This window comes from Sphaerodactylus townsendi, linkage group LG06, assembly GCF_021028975.2.
Source record: "Sphaerodactylus townsendi isolate TG3544 linkage group LG06, MPM_Stown_v2.3, whole genome shotgun sequence".
Taxonomy (NCBI): domain Eukaryota; kingdom Metazoa; phylum Chordata; class Lepidosauria; order Squamata; family Sphaerodactylidae; genus Sphaerodactylus; species Sphaerodactylus townsendi.
In genome coordinates this window covers 101,408,153-101,424,761 of record NC_059430.1, presented here as the reverse complement: position 1 = coordinate 101,424,761, position 16,609 = coordinate 101,408,153, and the positions used below count along the sequence as shown (strand labels likewise).

General features: G+C 48.5%; 1 protein-coding gene across 6 annotated transcripts; it reads left to right on the top strand.

Annotated features, from left to right (window-relative positions):
• On the top strand, positions 1 to 15,998 carry BSDC1 (BSD domain containing 1). 6 transcript variants are annotated; one of them, XM_048500853.1, is made up of 11 exons: positions 1 to 39; positions 1,609 to 1,669; positions 3,261 to 3,377; positions 3,603 to 3,770; positions 3,883 to 3,937; positions 5,948 to 6,063; positions 6,230 to 6,298; positions 7,844 to 7,925; positions 9,056 to 9,571; positions 10,788 to 10,891; positions 12,736 to 15,998. In XM_048500853.1, exons 1-11 carry the CDS (start codon positions 29 to 31, stop codon positions 12,766 to 12,768), a joined length of 1,332 nt encoding a protein of 443 aa, XP_048356810.1. In that variant the 5' UTR covers positions 1 to 28; the 3' UTR covers positions 12,769 to 15,998. The 6 variants fall into 6 exon arrangements, with proteins under 6 accessions (XP_048356810.1, XP_048356809.1, XP_048356812.1 ...); XM_048500852.1 differs by having other exon boundaries at positions 3,600 to 3,770; XM_048500855.1 differs by lacking the exon at positions 1 to 39 and adding an exon at positions 101 to 204 and having other exon boundaries at positions 3,600 to 3,770.
• The last annotated feature ends 611 nt before the right edge of the window (positions 15,999 to 16,609 follow it).

The window sequence follows — 16,609 nt, the reverse complement described above, 5'->3', positions numbered from 1 at the left end:
TAAATAGTGGTGACGTCAGGAGACCAAGATGGCGGAAGGGTAAGAAACAGACGGAGCGCTGGGGGCGGTGCCACTACTTGGGGGGGATCGGGGGAGAAGTGGGTGGGGCGGAGAGGAAGAGAGGCTGCCCGAAGCATCCCGGCGGAATTGAGTGCCCCTGAGCATGTACAGAGGGACTCTGGGCTTCTCCTCGAAGGCAGCATAGTTGGTTTCCTCCGCTCCCTCTGTGAAGCTTCGACCGTAGGGGAAAGATGAGGGGGAGATCTTGCCTCTGGGGCGGGTCTTTGGGGGGTACACTGTACGTTGGGCGGGCTCTGAATGCTTGGGTTGGACGTAAGAAGTGAGAGATGGGCTGGGGGATGGAAAGAAGGGAAGGGGCCTTGGGTTCAAGTTCGTTGTCAGTGGATGGGTGAGTAAGCACTGCTGTGTTTTGCGTTATTTGCAGTTGGCAGAGGTATAGGGAGAGGGGGATAAACAGGCTTCCCAAAGAGCTTGATTGCTAAACCGAGCTTCCTTGAGGTGCTTTTCTGTTAGCCTATGAAGCAGTTTTGTACATTGACAGGTGTTCCACGGTTCAGTGACAATCATTTGTTTGGGTGCAAAATTATATTTTTCAATCAAGCATGAAGAATTCAGAAGGATTCTTTAGAAATGCCTTTTGAGAGGAAAGAATAATTCAACAGAACTGCATTCTTTTTCTCTCACCCAGGTTAAAATTATATGATTTAAATATAGAGCATCATTGCCTCTAATTTGAATTGTTTGGGAGAGGAGAGGCCATGGCTCAGTGGTAGACCATCCACTTGGTGTTCAACTCCCAGAGTCAGGGATTGGTACCTTCAGTTAAGAGTTTGGTAGGAGATGATGTGAAAGACTTCTGCCTGAAACCCTGGAAAGTGGCTGCCAATCTGCCTTGACAATATTTATCTTGATGGACCAAAACTCTGGTTCAGTACAAGGCAATTTCATGTGTTCTTGTGGGCCATGAGCACTTGTAGTAATCTGTTCTGTCGTTCAGGCATCTTTTTTTAAGGGAGTAGTTGTAAATATGCAGTAGCTTTGTTTGTAGCTTTAATTTATGGCTTCAGCCCCAGTAATATCCTTTATACAAGTCACTGCTTCTCTTATTTTGACACACAGGTCACTTCTGGTGATTATCCACAGTCTATTCATGACTAGTGCTCAGTTTTGACCCATTCGCTACTAACAGAATGTAATAATCACTTAGACTAAAATTAGGCCCTAGAATTTTAAGTTACTTTAAAAAAAAGTTTCCATCTAAATGGCGATCTTGGAAAATGTTGCTGAAAGAGAAGCAACCACAAAAATATCCTCAGGGAAAGGAGGGCCCCAGTTAGCCATTTGGTGTAATTACACATAACAATGTCTCATGGACTCTTCTGAAACATGTGAACCTAATGCCTGGGAATGTGAAGTATTCGTCTAGCTTTCAGAAAAGGATGTTGTGTTAAAAAGAAATTTTGTTCTGAAGCAGAGTTGATGGTTATAGGGTTGTTGAGAATAAACTGGTGTTCACAAAGCATTCCTTGGCATGAGTTTATGTTGTAAAATTCCCACTTTCAGCTTCATGTGTTTGTCCTGTAACAGGGAAGATGGAGGCTGGTGGAGGAGCTGGTTACAGCAAAGCATTCAGACTGTCAAAGAGAAGGTAGGTACAATCTGTTTTTTTGTCAAACGGGGGTATGGATGAATGTGAATGTTGTCAGAAAGATGTAGCCTGTACCTGTCAAATTGTATGGTCTTTTGTGAGGCATGACTGAGCAGCTTCCAAAGTGGGAATGTTTCATTAAGTGCTTCTCAAGTTGGGGGTGTATGCTTTCACTTGCTTCACTTATTTCTTCAAATTGAGGTTGTAAATAATCCTTTTGAGCCTCTGTTTTCCTGTTTGGGAATTAGGTTGGTCAGTCGGCTACTTTGTGTGAGCGTCAACATTTGTAGGCTTGCAGGAGAGTAAAGATATGCACACTCCTGAAATTGGTTTGCTACTGACTGACTCACCTTACCCCACCCCCATAGATTCCTGTGTGTGTGTATGCTCTCTTCTACCTTCTTCCAGTCAGAAGAAGGCATGACTGCTATGCACAGGGAGCAGTCCAGTTTAAATAAACTGCCTGGTTAGAGGCAGCGTTTGCCTCAGCCAACATCACACTTAAGCCTCAAGGTCATATTATGTGTTTAATACGTGGTTACTACAGGGACTTGAAACTCACTTCAGGGTGCTGGTAGGGGCCCAGTTCTGATCTACAGTGTGAGGAGAGCAAGATACTCTCTCACACTATTTTCCTAACCTGAAAGGCCCCACAGAGAAGTGTTGTTCAACCTGTGTTCAGTACACATACATCCCTTGACACAGCAAATAACTCCCCCCAGGATTGTTTCAAGGTAGAGTTCCTCATCTACCTGTGCTGTAATCCCAACACAAATCGGCCCCCTGCAGTGCTTCTAAATTTGTTGCCATGGGGAACGCACAGATGCATTTGGCTTCAAGTCCCTGTGGCAATCACGTGTTAAATATAACATGTAGCTTGGCCTTCAATGTGGCTTTCGAGCCAAGGTGGTTTGACTTGGAGTACTGAGATGCAACTTCTGATTCCTGCTTGGTTACAAATTGCGGAATGGCCTTGGGCAAGTCACTTATTTCTATGTCTCACTTCCTTAGCTATTAAAATGGGAATAATAACAGCTTGTTATGCCAGGTGATTATGTAGACAATAGTGAGCTGCTTTAGCAGGCTGTGGGTGCTTTCTGGTGAGTCTTCACAATCTAAAGGCTGATGGGTCACCTACCTGTAACGGATTGCAAGATTTTATCACTCCTCCCATTCTGTTCCTGGCCAGCTGCTCAGCTCATGCTACTTAACATTATAGGGAAAGATTGAAGAGAGGAATAAAGTATCCTTGCTGGAGTCAAGGAATTTGCCTAGTTTTTCTTCCTGGGCAGAGAAGGACATTCTGTGTCTCTCACACTCTTGGGACTGTCCTGGGGCAGCCAGTTAGGGCTGCTGAGTCTTTCGCCCACCTCTTCCCAAGACGAAAGATCAGATGATCTGAAGAGCCTAAAGCTGCAGTGAAATTGTCAAAAGGGATAGTGCTTCTAGACTTAGCAGTGTTTGTTCTGTTGAAGATCACTCCCTTGCCTTACTAAGAGGTTTCTGGCTTCCATTTTAAATGACTTTTGCAGTCACTGTGGGTGTGCTCAGCACTACACTGAGTCTGTCCTGCTCTCTGTTTCTTCTGCAGTCCACAGAGGCCTTGGAGTTCATGAAACGGGACTTGACTGAGTTTGGCCAGGTGGTCCAGCATGACACTGCCTGCACCATTGCAGCCACTGCCAGCGTGGTCAAAGAGAAGCTGGCTGTGAGTGGGCCCTGAGAGCGACAGAGCAAGGGTGGGAGGGGGAGAGGTTGGGAGGTGCTGGGAATGATTATTGTATGACTGAGATCCCCTCACCTCGATGCTTGACTGTTCTCTGTATTACTGTGGTACATCAAGGCCCAAACATGATGGCCTTGGAAAGTTAGCACTATCTTTGGTTCCTCTGCTTTAATCCCCATCCCTGTCCCTTCTTTTGTCTTTGAGAAGACGGAGGGCTCTTCAGGCACAACAGAGAAAGTGAGGAAAGGTCTCTCCAACTTCCTGGGCGTAATCTCGGACACTTTTGCCCCTTCGCCAGACAAGACTATCGACTGTGATGTCATAACTCTGATGGCAACCCCCTCTGGGACCACTGAGTTGTATGACAGTGCCAAGGTACTGCTTCAACCCCCACCCCCATCTGCTTTTGCCTGCACTATGGGAATTTATGTACACAGAACAGTGGTCTCTTTAGTTTATACTAATCTCCCTGTCTGTTCTCTTCCAGGCCCGGCTGTACAGTCTTCAGTCTGATCCAGCCACCTATTGCAACGAACCAGATGGTAAATCGGGGGCTCGTCTGATGTGAGAAAATTGGAGCAAGGGAGATGCATGGTGTGAGAGCTGTCTGGAAAACAGGCCAGGCACCCACTGAATAGCAGCAAAGGGCATGCCATTTGCCTTCATATACCCAAGCCTAGGATGGACTGACAAGAATTCTGAAATAAAGAGAAAGGAAGCTTCTTAGCCTAAGAGAACTGTATAGTGAAGTCAAAGTATGTGGGAAACAAGGCTGCTGGTCCATGACTGTAACTGAATGATTGGCGTAGCGGGTGGGACATGGAGTTCTGTTGGGAGGTCCCAGGCTCAAATTCCTGCTTGGCCATGAAGTGTGCCTAGTGCCTGGGCAAGAAATTTTCACATAAATGAGGATTCTAGAGCAGTTGTCTCTAGTGAGAGCCAGGTTTGCACCACCCATATCTTCTTCCCTCCCCACACTACTCTAGGGCTGTTTGTCCAACTGGGAAAAGTGTTACAAAGCTATCCTTCCTTCCTGTCTGAGCTGTCTGAGGCTGTCACAGGCAACCAGGATGAGCTCTTGCTCCGTTTTTCAATTGTGGATGGCTGTACGTGAATGTCTCCCTTTTTAGGCCAGAAGGGGCAGTGTAGGCAGCTGCCCCAGATCATGCAGGACAGGCCTGGCTATCTGGGTTTTCTCTGTGTGGCTCAGTTGGTGGCAGGAGGGCAGAGGAATAGAGGGAATTGTATGTTTTGCAACCATTTACAAAGGCGTTGAGAAGAACAGGCTATGCCCAAAAACATGAACTCCCCCTGCCTGCTTCTTGGGCTGTCTGAGTAGGCAGGTGGAAGTCCACATAAAGTTGTGCTCGTCCCCGCTTTGCCATTTTGCATGCCATGCCAGTGAGCATAGCACGTGTATGTGTGGTTAGTCTGTAACTGCCCATGCAAACTCTGGTCTGTAGACTTTCCATATTTACCAAAATCTAGAGGGAAGAGGCAGGCAGCAGAACAGCTTCACTGATACAGCTCCCTGCTTTTCTGGGGTCCACAGTTTCCTCCTTGGGGTTTAAAATTGAATGATGGCAACCGTCAAGTGAAGGGACATCATTCTGGACCAGCAAGGCTTTTCCAAAGGACTGGTCATCCAGTCAAAGCAGACAGACTTTGTTTTATTTGCTGAGACAGCAAAGTGCCAGACCAGGATCTGGGAGACCCAGGATTAAACCTTTACTTCGCCATGGAAGCTTGCTGAGTGACCATGGGCCAGTTGCACACACTGAGCCTTATCCACTCCACAGGGTTGTTGCAAGGATAAATGGAAGGGGAGAATGATGTAAGTTGCTTTGGGTCCCAGCTGGGGAGAAATGTGCGGGATAAAGAGGCCAACTTTCATCCTCACTGGGAACAAACTTCCATGACACAGACAGTAAGTGCACATATCCTTTCTCCCCATTGTCAGTCAAAAAGCACTGCTACTGGCCACATTTTTATCCTGCTTTTCCAGGTGATTGTCTGTCAGAGCAGCGCCCATGAGTGGAGACACCAGCCTTGCTTGCAATTAAAAGCAAAATACATGAGGAAAGGAGAGTGAGGGGAATGGAAGAGAGTGATCTATTTGACCCACTGCATTTATATCCAGTTGGGCTTCTGCCCCTGTTTGGAGAGAGATGGCACAACTGTCCTGTGGCCTATGACTTACTGGCCGATGATGTAGGCTGGAGCACTCTTGTTTGCCAAGAACAACTGGTCTATAAACCCAATAAATAATAATAATAATAATAACTAGCTATTGGAGCAGGGAAACCAGCTCCCTCCTGCCACTGCTTCTCTGGCTGGAATCACGCTACTGTTTCTGTGATAGAAAGAATGCAGTTTCCTGGTGCTTCTGGTTCTTTTGGGTGGAGTAATAGACTATGATGCAGGGCATTTTGGACTCTTAGGTAGATGCCTACAGTTGTGTCATAGAGTGTCTCCTCCTACACCTTTGCTCTTTTGAGTGTGCATCAGTTACTTGCATCTCTGGTTTGACCATCTTGGTTCCATCATTGCAGGACCTTCTGAACTCTTTGAGGCCTGGCTGTCATGCTTCAACCTAGAAGAGAAGAAAAAGGAGATCTCAGAACTCTTGGGGAGCAGCCCATCCATCCGCTCGCTCTACACCAAAATGGTAAGGTGGCCCAGCACAGGTTTGTTCTTTAAGCCTAGACTTCTGTGGTTACAGTTAGCTTGAGATGGTGCAGGAGATCTTCCATGCATGACTGAGTTTAAGGCAAGCTGTATCAATTAAGTCCTCACTTTGTAATTGTTCCTCTGTTTCTATCCAATGATCCCAGGTCCCGGTAGCTGTGTCCCACTCAGAGTTCTGGCAGCGCTACTTCTATAAAGTCCATCAGTTGGAGCAGGTAAGACTGCAGAGCTCCCCTGGGGCAAAAGCTGGTGTGCATGTGGATGTGCTCTGATGTAGGCTATCATTACATGTGGCACAAAAGGTTATTTGAAGGAACAGTTCTTCACCATGTGTTGAGAGAGAGAGACCCTGCGTGCTGGGAAGGACTGTAATTGTCTGCATCTTTCTTCCTTTCACGTACACCCTGCCTTACACAACTTTCTTGTGAGTAGATACCAAATCTGGTCTGAGTGGTTTCAGATACAAAGTGTATGCATCCCGCAGAGTTTGCAGGCTTATGGAGTGGAGTCCCTGAAGAGACTGGCAGAGGCAGAGCTACCAGGGGACCGGGGGTGGTGGTGTTGTGTGTGCGCATTGCACCAGGCACGCAACTGAGGCGGAAAATCGCCCCCGCAGTACGTGCGCCCCCCCCCCCCCCCGGTGGCACCTTCCCCACACACTTGCCTTTGTCAAACAGTGCAGACTGGGGAAGCAGCCTGTTCCCTTCAGACTGAAAAAGGCCAGGTGGGAACTACACTTCATAGGAGACCTTGCGAGCCCCAGGGTCTCATGAGAAGTGTAGTTCTCACAAGGCCATTTTCAGCCTGAAGGGAACAGGCTGCTTCTCCAGCCTGCACTAAGGTAAGGAGGGGCGGGGGGGGCAGGGCGCCGGGGTGTGTGTTGAAAAACACAGAGTGTGCACCAGGCGCACTCTGGTCCAGCTACGCTTCTGGAGACTGGGCTTCTGGAAGCCTCGCAACAATTCTTATTACCCCCCAGCATAGGTTGCAACAGGCTTGAGAGGGCACATCCAAAAGCATCAGAAGCTGCCTGAAAAATCAGTGTTGCCAAGTTGGTGATCTCATGGCAGTGACAGAGAAGGCTGCATGTCCAGTGCAGCTGAGGCTAAGCAGGGCTTCAGGTCTAAAGGGCGATCAGCATTCTGGGTTTTTGCTTGACCGTGTCTTAATACCCTTTTAAACAGAGAGAGTTCCTGGTGGCCCAAAAGTCTGCCAGGTAACACAGTGAACAAAATGCCACTTGGTGATCTAGCAAACCTCTCACCTGACACTGGGAGTATTTGTGTTTGGGGCTTTGAAAACAGCCATAGAGCTCATTTCTTTTGACATGTGGATCTCACGGTGCCTTCCTGGCAGTCAGGAGATGGCCTGTTTGTTTGCTGTCTCTCCTGTTATGATAGGAGGCTTCTCAAAGCCAAAGCGAAACAAATTTCCATTCTTGAAGGAATGTAGCTTCCCCCACTTTCTCCAGGGCATTGCTGCTGCCTTTGGTTCTCCATGCCTTCTGCTGTGTTCTGGGTTTGCCTAGTTTAGCAATCCCTGGAAGTGCAGCTCCGATTTGGCTTCCCCTCCTTGCCTGTGTTCATGGATCACCATTCCAAAATGTCCTCACACTGAGTACTGTTCCATAACAGACATTCTTGCATGGCCAAAGATACCATAAAGCCTTGTGACACTAAGAAGCTATGTGTTGTCTTACTAGTCAGCAGGGGACCTATTAGAGCAGTTTCTGACAGCCAAAGGATTTTTTTTTCACCCAGGAGGAAGTCCGAAGGGAGGCCCTGAAGCAGCGGGCTGAGCAGAGCGTTCACTTTGAGGAGCCAGGCTGGGAGGAGGAAGAGGGTAAGTGAGCTGCAATTGTTTCCCAGCTGCATAATGGCACTAGCTTTGTTTCAAACTGTCTTTATTGCTTTGTGTTAAAAATTTGCGGTCACTATTGATTCTCAGTAAGAAAGTAGGGCTAAATGATTTGTCATAATTTAGGTTTGGTATGTGCGAAAGTACTCAGCCTGTGGCTGGACTTGGGCGTAAATCTTTCATTGCATCTGCTAAGGTTGAATATGAAGGAACCAGCTGTTACAGCATCATCTGGCTGGGGTGTTCCTGATTGCCATGAGATGGAAGACTGCATGGCTGCTGGCCAACTAAAATGGTATGGGTTATCAGGGCCAGTAGTTAGTTGAGACCCTGTGCAAGCATTGTGCTGTTCCTAAGGCTGCCAGGCATACTGGAGTATGTTGCCTTGTCCTTTTCTTCATGGGCTTTCTCAAGTACGTGTATTGTAGGAAAGAGCCAGTGTGGTTTAGTGGTTAAGAACAGGTAGATTTTAATCTGGAGAACCGGGTTGATTCCCCACTCCTCCACCTGAATGGCAGAGGCTTATCTGGTGAACCAGATGTGTTTCTGCACTCCTACATTCCTGCTGGGTTAACTTAGGCTAGTCACAGTTCTTCGGAATTCTCTCAACCCCACCTACCTCACAAGGTGTCTGTTGTGGGGAGAGGAAAGGAGCTTGTAAGCCACCGTGAGTCTCCTTACAGGAGAGAAAGGTGGGGTATAAATCCACACTCTTCTTCTTTTTCTTCTTCTATTGTAGCACTGTATAAATACTTGTTATGGATGCAGGAGACCAAAATATATTAGTAGTGACTATGTTGGAGCTTGTCTTGCCCTGTGACCTCATAAATGACATACATAATAGGCCTGACTTGATATAATCATGCTGATGAGAGGGAAAACTAATCACCTTTCCAGGTAATCTCTTGAGCAGCAATTGCTGTGTTCGGATTTAGGTCCAGCGCACATCCTTCTGTTTTCATTTGTCTCAGATGGGGGGGGGGGGGGATTGAAAGAAAGAGGGCTTTCCCCTTCTAATCATTCCACTGTGCTTTCTACATGGACTGTGTACTGCCTGATAGTGCTGTCAGTCAAACCCTTTGGCTGCTCTTCTCCCCCTCCCCTTCTTGCCACAGAGGAATTTCTTGGGTCATCACCGGCTCCCCAATCCCATGTCAGCTTGCAGTCTTCCCAAGAGATGAAGCCATCTTCCCCCATCTCCACAGAATGCGTCACTCCGACCCTGGAGGCATCCGTGGAAAGCTGGGCTATGCTGAGCATCCCAACAGCGGCAACCCCGTCAGAAAGCAGCGAGAGCGTCTCCTTGGTGACTCAGATCCCAAACCCCTTGGCCGTGCCTGCCGCCCCTTTACAGACTGGAGCCCAGCTCTCTGGGGCAGGAGACCTCTCTCAGAGGCTTCAGGAGGCGAGTGCAGAAGAACCAGCCTCATCACCAAAGCCCGAGGAACCCGTGCAACCCCCTCCAGCCCTGCAGGATGCGAAGCCTTCTCCAGGGAAACCCAAGGAGCAGCCTGAGAGCAAGCCGGCAAACAGGATAGAAACTGCCCGGGAAGATGGGCCCACAGACCTGCGAGTCTTCGAGCTCAACTCGGACAGCGGGAAATCCACGCCCTCCAATAACGGGAAGAAAGGTGGGATTCAGAAATAGTGCAGACACTGCTGGAGTGCATTTCTGTCTTTGTAGGGGTGGGTTTTGCAATATTGTCTGTTTACAAACGTTTGCTCATCCTCCGTGACTCTGGAATATGCACATTCCATGTTTATGCAGTGCAGTTGTAAATGTGTTAAAATCCATGCAGCTCTGACAGTAGAGAATATTGTGTGTTGTGTATTGCGACGGGTCTTTGTGTTGCATAGTGGAAGGTGGACCGGGAGAGTCCCTCTAGAGCAGCTCTCGTTTTCAGGGGCTGTGAAAGTACCGCAGGGCCTATGTTAGGGGAGGGGCTGCACTGGAGTGCCCCTGACTGCCCATCTGCCATAGTACCGCCATCACTTACCTCTCTGCCCTTTGGAGTTGTAACAGGGGCCATGGAGTTTAGGGTATCATAGAATCATGGAAGAGACCACAAGGGTTATCAAGTCCAACTCCCTGCAATGTAGGAACACACAATCAAAGCACTCCGAACAGGTGGCCATCCAGCCTCTCTTTAAAAACCTCCGAAGGAGACTCCACCACACTCTGAGGTAGCACATTCCACTGTTGAACAACCCTTTCCGTCAGGATATTTTTCCTGATGTTTAGGTGGAATCTCTTTTCCTTCACCTTGAACCCATTACTCCTATCACCTCATAACCTTCTCTTCACCAAACTGAACGTACCCAGCTCCCTAAGTCTCTCCTCATAGGGCATGGATTCTAGACCTTTTACCATTTTAGTTGGTAGCAGCCAGGGCAATCCGCTATCAGGCAGCTTCCGAGAGCCTGATGCCTGACTTGAAGGTCATAAGCAAACTAGCAACAAAAAAGGCTCTGAAAAGGGTCCTAGGCCTGCCCCTCCTCACAGCGGGGGAAAAGGAAGAACAGGCTGCTATGGAGCTGGGGTTGCAGCAGCTGTTTGTGGCCGGCCACCCTCTTATGGTAGCAGGTGATCACACTTGCTTGAATCAGTGGCGACTGAGGCAACAACCTGTACCCAGCCACAGCTACTTGTGCCCACCTGTGCATCTACCAGCTTGCAGTCCAGGGCTCAGGCATTTGCTGGATTGCAAGCGTGGTGGTGTTGCCTGCCTTTCTCTGGGTGAGGACCACTCCTTGGGGTGCTCCTGGGTGGGTGACCTCCTGGGTCCCCATCCTGGGATTTTGTTCCAGGCCCCAGAATCACTAAGGCCGCCCCTGCTTTTGTTTCAGGCTCCAGCACGGATATCAGCGAGGACTGGGAAAAGGACTTTGACTTGGACATGACAGAGGAAGAGGTGCAGCTGGCACTCTCCAAGGTGGATGTCTCCGAGGAGGTACGTGTTTGCAGTGGACCACAGTGCCTTATGACCTAGCCCAGATATTCATGGACTAAAATTCCCATCAACCCCTGCCAGCATGGCCAAGTGGTGGGGCTGATGAGAATTGTGGTCCATGAACATCTGGAGAGCCATAGTTTGCAGACCCTTGGCCTAGCCTGTCTAGAGGAGGCCCTCCAAAAGCTCCTGGTAGTGGAGGTGACTTTCTTTCTGAAGGAGGCATGTGAGAGAAGTCCCTGAAAGGTTTTTTGGTTGTGGATGTGCTTCTCTCACTCTTACTGGCAAGAACACTGGTTTCTGTCTGAAATGTGCATTATTATTATTATTTTGCTGTTTCTGCTGAACGTGCCTCTTAGAACAGTCAAATCCATCGGCTCAGTTTCTAGGCACACCCTTCCTGTGTTCCTCTCTGCCTCAGCCAGATTTACAAGTCCAGGGAAAAAGCCACGTTGGGTATAAAAATGACGTTTGGCATTTATCAATCAAGTATTCCTCCTCCTCCTCCTCTGGGCTGTGTCGGCAGCAGCCGCTTCTGGTGGAAAGGGAGGCTGTAAAGCACTTGAGACAGAAGAGTGTCCCTCTTTTGCAAATAAAAGATGGGACAGGTGTGGGGGGGGGATGGTGTAGGTGCATTGAAATGTAGGTGTTATTGTTGATTGGCAGTGTCAGCCAGCATGGTGTAGCAGTTCAGAGTGGTGGACTCTGGAGAACCAGGTTTGATTCCCCGCTGCTACACATGAGGTCTGCTGGATGGCCTTGGGCTAGTCACAGTTCTCTCAGAACTTTATCAGCCCCATTTATCTCACAAGGTGTCTGTTATGGGGAGAGGAAGAAAGGGGTTTATAAGCTGCTTTGAGAATCTACATGGTCGAAAAAAGCAGAGTATAAATCCAAACTCTTCTTCTTGGTTCCCGTCCTCCATCCACTGGTGATCCAATGTGTGTCGTGCATGCTTTGGATCAGTTTAATAAGTTTACAGTGATTTTTCAGGGAGGCCAAGTTTGAAAGGAAGAATCTGTATATTAAGAGTTCATCTGTTCTGAAGCTGTTCTGGTTCCACTGTGTTACTGCAGTGAGGAACAGAAAGTAACATTTTAAATCTGGCCTTTTTTCTTACCTTCAGTGGTACTTTCCCCTGTGCTGTATGTTAAGTTTTGTTGTGCTGCTTTCAGTATCTCCAAAAATATACCAGTAGTGAGTCTTTGATAATGTACAAGGTGATTTTAAATGCAGTTGGCTAACAGGCAGATGACTAGCCAATTAATTTTTTTTAATTAGAAGGCTGCTGTCTTCCTTCTGTATTTAGGTCCAGTAGCACCTTAAAGACCAAAACGGTTTTACAGGGTATAAGCTTCCTGGATCCAGTCTGGCAAAGTGAGCTTTGGTTCATGAAAGTCACCATAATCAAATGTGGATCAGTGGCACTGAACATTTGCCTTTAACTGACTCATCAGTTTGGCATCTTATAATCCACTTCAGCATTTTATAGAAGAGGAGGAGTTTGGATTTATATCCCCCCTTTCTCTCCTGTAAGGAGACTCAAAGGGGCTGACAATCTCCTTTCCCTTCTCCCCTACAACAAACACCCTGTGAGGTGTGTGGGGCTGAGAGAGCTACGAAGAACTGTGACTAGCCCAAAATCACCCAGCTGGCTTGTGTTGGAGGGCACAAGCTACTCTGGTTCTCTAGGTAAGCCTCCAGAGCTCAAGTGGCAGAGCAGGGAATCCAGATTAGAGTGTACCTGCTCTTTACCACTGCACCACAGTATAAAGCCCTGTGACTCCTTGTTTGGACATCCTATCTAACACCATATCCCTGTGCTTTCTCTGTCCTGTCTGTAGCTGGAAGATGAAGAATGGGAAAACTGGGAGTAGTCACCGTTGCTCCCCGTGCTGTGCATCCTGGGCTCGTCCCCCGCCCCACCCCCTCCTCTGCACCATCCAATGTGAATTAAATCACAAAACAACTGGTCTCTCTTCCTGTGTAAATGTGTTCCAGGCTGGATGCATCTCACCTCTGCTAAAAAAAACCCTGTTGGGGGATCTTGGACCACGTCACATTTGGATCCGAAAGTGGCTGATATCACATGAGGGGGTGCTGGAAAGCATTGTTCTGGGATGTGTCTATGTAGAAAGCGGCGGTGGGCGCAACTTTCCAGTGGATCCTCTGGACTAAAAGTACTCTTGGAACTTCCGCAGTGTGGATTTTTAGTTTTTCTTTTCTTTTTCTTTTTTCTTTTTGGCTTGAGTGGTGGTAGTTTCGGGGGATGGCTGGACAGTGGGGTGCGGGAGAGTGTCCTTGAATTTGATTGCACCGATAAGAGAAACTCTTGTTCTCCCTTGCTCCGTAGGCTGCCCGTTTGCTGGCTGTGCTCCCTTTTGTGTGACTTTACAGAAATGCAGCAAGGTTTTGTTGGGGGGCGGGGATCGAGGGCAAATCCCTCTTCTGTTGTGACCCGCAAGCCAGTTGTAAGGGGAGAGAACCTGTAGCATGGCCACAGAGTGTCCTTTCGACCCCTTGCCTGCTTCCCCTCGTAGAGAGCTCAGTTTTTTCCCAGGAACTGGAACATCTCCCTACCTCAGTTTCCCTGCCACGTTCCCAGCCCCTTCTTTCTTCTTCCCCGCAGGACTTGAAGCACTTTTTAAACATTGAAAGAACTGTTTGTGCGGAATCCGGCGTTCAACCTAACGGGAACCGTCTCTTACGACAGGTGCCATGAAATCACTAAGAGTTGTACAGGAGGTGTCCCCCTTGGGTTGTGCCTTCCTTTGAAGAGCCCTCATGGAACATCACTAGCTTGGTTCCTCTTGGCCAGTTGCCTTGCTAGCCTTGCTTCAGTGGCACGGTCTGCTCTGAAGGGTTGGTGTTTGCCAAAGCCTCTTGCTTCTCTTTCTTTCCCTTCTACTGATGCCATTCAGCAGCACCCAGTGATCCCTGTCCACAGGCATTCATCTCAGGCCCATCTGGAAAACCTCCCTTGCTGTGCTGGGCTTTGCTTCAGCTTTCCCAAGAGCCATCAGAATAGCCATGCCCATCTGGCTGAACCGTCTCCAAGGAGCTCTTCCTTCTATCTCTGCATTCCTTCTGTTGGCATCTTCTTTTTTTGTGTGGGGAGGAAGTTGTATTGTACAGGAGGGCGTATCCCTCCTCCTCCTCCTGCCTGTTGCAGATATGTCAAAGAACAATGGAAAAACAGTTCTGGTGAGACGCTTTTTAAAATATGGGTCCAAAGTGGAGACTTTATCTCCTTAGGGTACAATCTGCTAGGAAATTCTCCTAAGCCAGTACTACTGAAATGAATGGGGCAGCATGAGAGAACAAATCATCTCCCAATTCCATGTAGCAACAACAGAAAATGTAAATAGGCAACCTGATCCAAAGGGCCGTAGAACGGCAGCTGGGGACATTGATGCAGCATTGCCTGCAAAGAGGCAATTGGGGACGCAGCGGCCGCAGGAGAAGGAGAAACTGCTTTCTCTCCCAGGAAAGCCCTAGAGGGATATGGCTTACACTACCCCTGGTGGCATGATTCTGTGTCACTGAAGAGGAGTGTTCCTGGTCTGAAACGCCCCTGGAACGCTCCTGTCCATGCCCGTGCAGCATCCTGTGGTGCAGAAGTGATGCCAGCGGGGAAACCTCTGGCTTTTGGCGCTGCGCTGTCCCATCACCAAAATAAGTCCCTCTGTGCTGATGTCTGTGCCACTTTGTGCACCGCCGGTGGTGCTGGCGCAACCCCTCTGCTGCTTCCAATGCAGCTTCACCCCTCTCCTTTGGATTGCACAGTAAATGTCCCTTTGTACTCCACCACCTGCCTTTCCCCTGTGCAATAAAATGGCCTGTTTCCGACTCACATTGTGTTCACATTGCAGGTTTTGACCAACTCTCAAGTCAGAAGCCTCTGGATGGGTGTCACTGCTCTCCAGTCCAACAGCAGCTGCATCCATCCTTGGCTGCTCATTCACTCACCTGCTTAGCCTCCCTTCAGCAATCTCTGGCTCCCTCCTTCTCTCTGCTGTCGTAAGAAGAAAGCTACTGTGGCTTTCCTCCTTTTCTGTTGGCCAGGGATTGCTGATGGACTCAAGTGAGCAAGCGGCGGCACCAAAAAAACACTGTGACGAGGTTCTTTGTGAGTGGCTGTAGCAGCTGTCAGAATGTGTAGCTGCTACGGGCACACTGAGGCTTCTGATCAAGTGGGGGCTCATTCACAGGATCTTGTTTGTCCTGGTCCGTAAAAACAAAGCTGTTGGGGAAAAAAACTGAATGCAAGGGTCAGAGTTAAAAGGTTCAGGGAAGAGGGAGAGGCTTGCTTTTGAAGCTCGCTGGCCGCTGTAAGCACAGCACAGGGTTTGTGCATAATCCAAACACATCTTCAGTCTTGTTTCATAGCAGCAGTTTGGATAGGGAATGTGATATGTGTTGCCTGTGCATTTCCCCTGCTCCTTTGCAGAGCTGGTACAGCACTTAAAGAAGAATAGACAAAATGTTGCCAAGGAAGCTGCTTTTTGGCTGTGTCTTTAGGGCCCATCAAAGCTTCACAACTTGTTCGGACAGGTCACAAAGGCTGCTGTGTTCTGTTTTTCCAGTCTCTTGAAGACTGGAGAACCCCTGAACCTGCTACTGTTGCAGGCTAAAGAATGTCTTGGTGTTTAGGCTGCAAGTACATGGAAACCAGACTGTATCAAGCTTTACATCTGTGTCTTACGTCATGCAGCTGAGTTTCAAACTTGGGCAGAAGTTCTTGGGCTCTTGCTCAGCCTGCTTTTAAGAGAGGACAGGGCAGGACTTCATAGCCTAGAGCCAAATTGAGTTCCAGGAAGACTACTCCCTTGAAAGGACCTGTTGCCCCCTTTGGGACTGGGAGAAAGTGTTGGGGCTCTGATTTCTTCATTCTCCTTTAGGATTCTCCCCTTCCCCCAAGCTCCCCTTTTCCCCCTTGGTTGTGCAATATTTTCTTATTTTTAAATTATACTACATCTCCCTGGGCAGTTTTCTAGCAGGGGGCAAACAAGTGACTCTAACAGCTGTTAGTTTTGTAATAATGACTTTCTCCTGAACCTTTTACAGACTGGCCATTAACAGCAATTAAAGGAGTTCTACAGAAATAGCCTGCCTGCGTCCATCTCTTTTTCTCTGCACCAGAATGTGTTGTGCAGGGTGGGTGGGGAGGGTGTGTGTTCTGGAGTGGGTGTTGTGTGTTTTCACCCTTTTGGAGATCTTGCCTTTGCACATTTATGGGAGGAGCAGAAAGGTCAGGCTGGGAATATGAATTGGAAGGAAAAGAGCTCATGTATCTAATCTGGAGGAACTGGGTTTGATTCTCCGCTCTGCCGCCTGAGCTGTGGTAGCTTATCTGGGGAATTCAGATTAGCCTGTGCACTCCCACACACGCCAGCTGGGTGACATTGGGCTAGTCACAGCTTCTCGGAGCTCTCTCAGCCCCACCTACCTCACAGGATGTTTGTTGTGAGGGGGGAAGGGCAAGGAGATTGTCAGCCCCTTTGAGTCTCCTACAGGAGAAAAAGGGGGGATATAAATCCAAACTCTTCTTCTTCTTCTTTCTCCAGACATGCTCTGGGGGGCTTAGGGAGAAAGGAGGAAGAAGCTGGGAGTAATGTGGGGCCCGCCTGGCTGCTTGAGGCGTGTCCTTCAGTCCAATAACTGCTTAAGGAATTCCCATTCTGGGTTTCGGTGAGCAAAATGGAGCATTGTGTTCCT

Bases quoted from the DNA above. Each gene is read 5' to 3' on its own strand.
- BSDC1 (XM_048500850.1), top strand. From the start codon at position 348: ATGGGCTGGGGGATGGAAAGAAGGGAAGGGGCCTTGGGTTCAAGTTCG. The intron at 410-1,608 runs GTGAGTAAGCAC...GTCCTGTAACAG, and splicing joins AGTTCGTTGTCAGTGGATGG to GGAAGATGGAGGCTGGTGGA. The intron at 3,938-5,947 runs GTAAATCGGGGG...CCATCATTGCAG, and splicing joins CTATTGCAACGAACCAGATG to GACCTTCTGAACTCTTTGAG.